The sequence below is a fragment of the Lactuca sativa genome, chromosome 4, assembly GCF_002870075.4.
Source record: "Lactuca sativa cultivar Salinas chromosome 4, Lsat_Salinas_v11, whole genome shotgun sequence".
NCBI classification, from domain to species: Eukaryota; Viridiplantae; Streptophyta; class Magnoliopsida; order Asterales; family Asteraceae; genus Lactuca; species Lactuca sativa.
This window is the reverse complement of record NC_056626.2, coordinates 145,929,034-145,934,023: the sequence shown is the minus strand read 5'-3', so window position 1 is coordinate 145,934,023 and position 4,990 is coordinate 145,929,034. Positions and strand designations below refer to the sequence as shown.

The window sequence follows — 4,990 nt, the reverse complement described above, 5'->3', positions numbered from 1 at the left end:
TCACACTACACATGAAAATAGCCTTTATAATTGACCGATTAAGGATCAATATTTGATTGCATCAAAATATAGCATTCCCTATACTTAGGTCCTACTATGCATCTCAGGTATTAAGAAAACAAAGATATCACCTTTTATCAAGTATCACTTACAACAACGTTCCATGAGGTAATCTTGATACGGGTCAGTTCAATACCAATTCTCTAACAAGTACTTATGAATCTTGGTTACAATCACTTGCCTACTTTCGTATTGTGAGAGTAAACCAATCCAATTCATATTAGTCTTACTTCATAACTGCTCCTATAATTATAACAGACTATGAACTTTTAGAATAATAAAATTATTCATGGATTAAACATGTTAATACAGAACATAACAAGTATTGATGTGATGATCATATCCCAATATATCAAAACAATATAATAGTTGTTGTCTTAATGTTCCAATATCCAAATACTAAATCCAAATCGAATCTCATTTATAGAATAATAAAGTCTTATAGTTGAAGTATGACCACTCATACTTAGCTTAAAATGAGAACTTTGTTAATGAGTCTGACTAAATTTAATTTATGTGAATTTTACGAATACTGTCATTTCCATATTGACTTACTCTAGGTATATATTAAATATGTTAGAGAATATGATTGGTGTTCTGATGTGACATAGAGTTGCTTAGCTAGATTAAGTATATTCTTGAACTGACAAAAGTATGTGAGCCTAGAATAGTATGACTCATCGTAGTTTTTCAATAAACTCTTTTATCCAATCATATTTGAGTACAACTTCTGAAGTAATATGTATTCTTATTTTATAGTAGACTAAGCAATTTTGTTTTGCTCGGACCTCATTCCAATAAAACTTACTTTTCATTTCATAACGAAGTCATAATCCTATACGACTAATGTTATTCCTGTACGACTTACCCTCCACATGGTGGTCCATAAGATGGGTTCGAGAGAAGGTAAGACTTATCCCTTTAAACACGCACAAACAAGTCCAATCTTCAACTTGAGATATACTAATTTTAGATTGTACAAATATAGAATCGATGCCACGTTTCTACTCTTTTGGATGTAAACTTTTATAATATTGTTTAAAAAATAAGAATATAATACCTTCGGGTCACAATGACTTCAACAAATGTATCATTAATTATTTTATTAATTGCATTTCATATGCACAACCATACACGCCTCTTGGCCCCATTAACAATTTTACATGTTGATTTTTGGCCACCTACTTTCAACCAAGTAATGAATAGCTGATGGCAACACACATCCTCTCCAATACGTAGTTTATTAGTTTGTTTTGGGAGAAAATATCGGACTTTAAATGTCGCGTTTTGTTAAGGGTTTTGGCGAACAAACAAAAGTTTAGAATTAATCCATGTCTAGAATATTAGTCTAGATAGGCGGATTGAGTAAATATTTCTAGGAAAAAGTCAAAAAATGTGTGTAAATATTTCAACACATTAGGTTTATTAGTTAATTTTCAGAAAAGTCGTATTCTGCAGCCTTTGAAAGAGCCCCTTCTTTCATTTTCTTAGATATCCCCCTTTCATTTGTCTTCAATTTTCGAAGCATGACTAAAAAACTTCCCAGCCAGCTATTATCATTTTGTGGGTCTGCTGTAAACTGTTATGTTACACCAGGCCGCAGGTGATCAAGATTCTAAGTCGATGTACATTTAACATCAATTAAAACCCCACATCCACACAAATCTACATACAGATACGAGAGACCCCCACCCCCTTCTAGAGAGAGAGAGAGAGAGAGAGTGATTTGTGTCGACTTTTAGGGTCTAGAGAGAGAAACTGAAGCAGATGGAGGGGACAACAATGGTGGATCAGCCAAGAGAACGCAAAATTTACACAGAAACAGAGAGTGTTTCTATGCAGAACGATAACGGAAGCTTTCAAGATGAACCCAGGAAAATTCTTCAAATGAGAGCCTTACTTGAAAAACATGATCCCACTTCCAAGGTCTCTCTCTCTCTCTCTCTCTCTCTCTCTCTCTCTCTCTCTCTCACACACACACACACACACACACACACAAAAACACACACATACACACACGCACACACTAACACTCACACACACACACTTTCTCTCTCAAGATCCTAATGAAACTGTTCAAGGTAGGCAATATGGCATCAGGACTAAATCTAGACCCGAGGTAAAGTTAATTTTAACTTTTAAGATTCTTTGTAATCTATTATATTATTAATATTATATATTCTTCCATCACATGGTGCATAGTTAAAGTCCCCATAATATCACTAAACAACAAGACTCATGATCCAACTTTCCAGTGAGAAAAGTCCATGACTTTGACTACTTCTATATCATTAACTCTCATCCTAACTGTTCAAAAGTTGAATAGAGTTCGAAAACTAAAAGTCAAAAGCCTTCAACTTTGAATACAAATCAATGATTTTTTAAAAACTTCGATTGCAATCCAGGAGTACGATGATCTGACAATCAGAAGGTTCCTTCGTGCTCGTGATCTTGACATTGACAAAGCATGTGCCATGTTTCTGAAATACGTAAAATGGAGGAAAACATTTGCTCCAGAAGGTTCTATCTGTGTATCAGAAGTCCAAAACGAAATAGCACAAAACAAGATGTTCATGCAAGGATCTGATAAAAACGGACGCCCAATAACAGTCGTATTTGGAGGTAGACATTTCTGCAATAAAAAAGGAGGTCTAGAAGAGTTCAAACGTATGTTAATTACACTTATATTTATGATCCAAAATCAAATCTTTTCATAGTTTCATCAACTAATCGCAATTGAAACTGCAGGTTTTGTGGTATTTGGCCTAGACAAATTATGTTCCAGGTATAATTTCACATCGAATTAAGGGTTTAATTAAGATAAATGTCATCAAGCATTAAGCGCAATATATTTAATATGAATTTAGGATACCTCAAGGCCAAGAAAAGTTCGTTGTTATCGGAGATCTTCAAGGATGGGGATATACATGTACTGATATACGTGGATATCTTGCAGCACTCTCTATTTTGCAGGTATATATCTTTGTGTGTAGAGAAATACAGTAATAGTTTTTGATTCCTTATTATTTTTGTTAATTATATTCTAGAAGAGGCACTTAATGAATGACTTAATCATGTTCACGCAAAAATGCACCTTCACCAACCTTTCAATGGCGCTCATTAATGGCTACCTATATATCAATAATGTACAGCTGTTGTATTTATGACAGGATTATTATCCAGAAAGGCTAGGGAAGCTGTTTATAGTACATGTCCCTTATGTGTTTATGACAGTATGGAAGATGGTTTATCCCTTTATTGATGAAAAAACAAAGAAAAAGGTAAGAATTCTTTAATGTCTTGAGAGTATCTTTTTGTTATATGACTATATAGACACAAGAGTATGACTGAATAATGAATATACATTAATCTTGCAGATTGTATTTGTTGAGAACAAGCAGCTGAAATCAACATTGATGAAAGACATTGATGAAAACCAGATTCCAGAAATTTATGGAGGCAATCTGAAATTGGTTCCCATCCAAGATAGTTAATGTGACTAATGTTATTATTATATTTGTAAACTCTGGAATATATATGGGGATTGTGCCTGAATACACCAGTAACTTAGCTGGACGCCTTCCTTTCATTAATGGAGAAAAATTGAGATCTGGTAGCCCATCTTAGATGGGCTCTAAGACTTGCATTGGGCTTTTACAGTGTTGTGACAATTACTTATATTATGCATGCAAAGGCATGAACGTCTTGCAGATTGTAAAAAACGACTAGTTAACACCAAAAACATATATCAAAAGACATAATAATGTGTTATGTTACGGTTGACCAACTAAAAATTTTCGTGTTCCAGCCTCTTCTCACCGCCCTCTCTCAATTACACAAACACCCCTTAAAAAAGGTGAAATATACAATTTTTAAGACAAAATTATATAAATGGTCCTTGTGGTTGGCTGAAAATACCACATGTACTTTTGAAGAATTTTTAACATGTGTTGGTTCTTTTTAAGTTTAAAATGCGCATGATGGTCTTTTTGATGAACACCTTAAGTTAACCAGGGTCAGACAAAATTAGATAAATGGTCATTGTGGTTTACAAAATAAACCAACTTTAGTCTGTCTGACAGATTGTTTGCATATATGGTCCTTGTGGTTTTAAAATATTACAAAGACGGTCCTTTCGGTTAACAGTGTTAACTTTTCATGTTAAGTCCTTTGTAAAATGATACATTTGCCTTTCCTGTCATAGGGACCGTTTATGTAATTTGTTCATGCCACATGGACCATTTATGTAATTTTATCTATTATTTATTATCTTTTTATTTTATTTATTTATATTTTTATGAATTAATTTTTTTTTGATGTTTTGTTCGAATATAATGTTTATTTTTTTATATATTTTTTTCCGCTCTTTTGAGGCTTTTGTTCAAATAAATTTCTTAAGTTTTTTCACGTTTTATTGAAATACATTTATTAATGTCTTTTTGTATGTTTTGTTCGAATAAATTTTTTGACGTTTTGTTCGTATCCCTTTTTATATAGAAATTTATTCGAATAAAATGTCAAAAAATTTAAGAAATTTATCGGAACAAAAAAAATCAAAAATATAAGCGAAAAAATATAAAAAAATTAAAATTATATTTGAATAAAACTTAAAAAAAATTTAATTCATAAAATTATAAATAAATAAATAAGATAATAATTAATAGGCAAAATTACATAAATAGTCCATGTGGCATGAACAAATTACATAAACGGTCTCTATCATAGGAATGGTAAATCTGTCAATTCAATAAGGACTTAACTGGAAAAGTTAACACCGTTAGCCAAAAGGACCCTCCTTGCAGCATTTTAAAACCACAAGGACTATCCATGCTAATAATTCGCCGTAAGGACTAAAGTTGGTCTATTTTATCAACCACAAGGACAATTTATATAATCTGTCCAAGGGTTAAGTGTTTGTGAAATTACTATT

At 32.3% G+C, this 4,990-nt stretch overlaps 1 protein-coding gene across 1 annotated transcript; it reads left to right on the top strand.

Annotated features, from left to right (window-relative positions):
• The first annotated feature begins 1,402 nt into the window (after nucleotides 1-1,402).
• LOC111892265 (sec14 cytosolic factor) lies at nucleotides 1,403-3,717 on the top strand. The gene is made up of 6 exons (XM_023888340.3): nucleotides 1,403-1,986; nucleotides 2,466-2,727; nucleotides 2,809-2,845; nucleotides 2,928-3,033; nucleotides 3,231-3,341; nucleotides 3,438-3,717. The coding sequence occupies exons 1-6, from the start codon at nucleotides 1,828-1,830 to the stop codon at nucleotides 3,552-3,554; spliced, it is 792 nt and encodes a 263-aa protein (XP_023744108.1). The 5' UTR covers nucleotides 1,403-1,827; the 3' UTR covers nucleotides 3,555-3,717.
• Nucleotides 3,718-4,990: the final 1,273 nt, after the last annotated feature.

Excerpts from the sequence above, each read along its gene's own strand:
- LOC111892265 (XM_023888340.3), top strand. The coding sequence starts at position 1,828 with ATGGAGGGGACAACAATGGTGGATCAGCCAAGAGAACGCAAAATTTAC. Across the intron at positions 2,846-2,927 it reads CTAGACAAATTATGTTCCAG|GATACCTCAAGGCCAAGAAA; the intron begins GTATAATTTCAC and ends ATATGAATTTAG. Across the intron at positions 3,342-3,437 it reads ATGAAAAAACAAAGAAAAAG|ATTGTATTTGTTGAGAACAA; the intron begins GTAAGAATTCTT and ends TTAATCTTGCAG.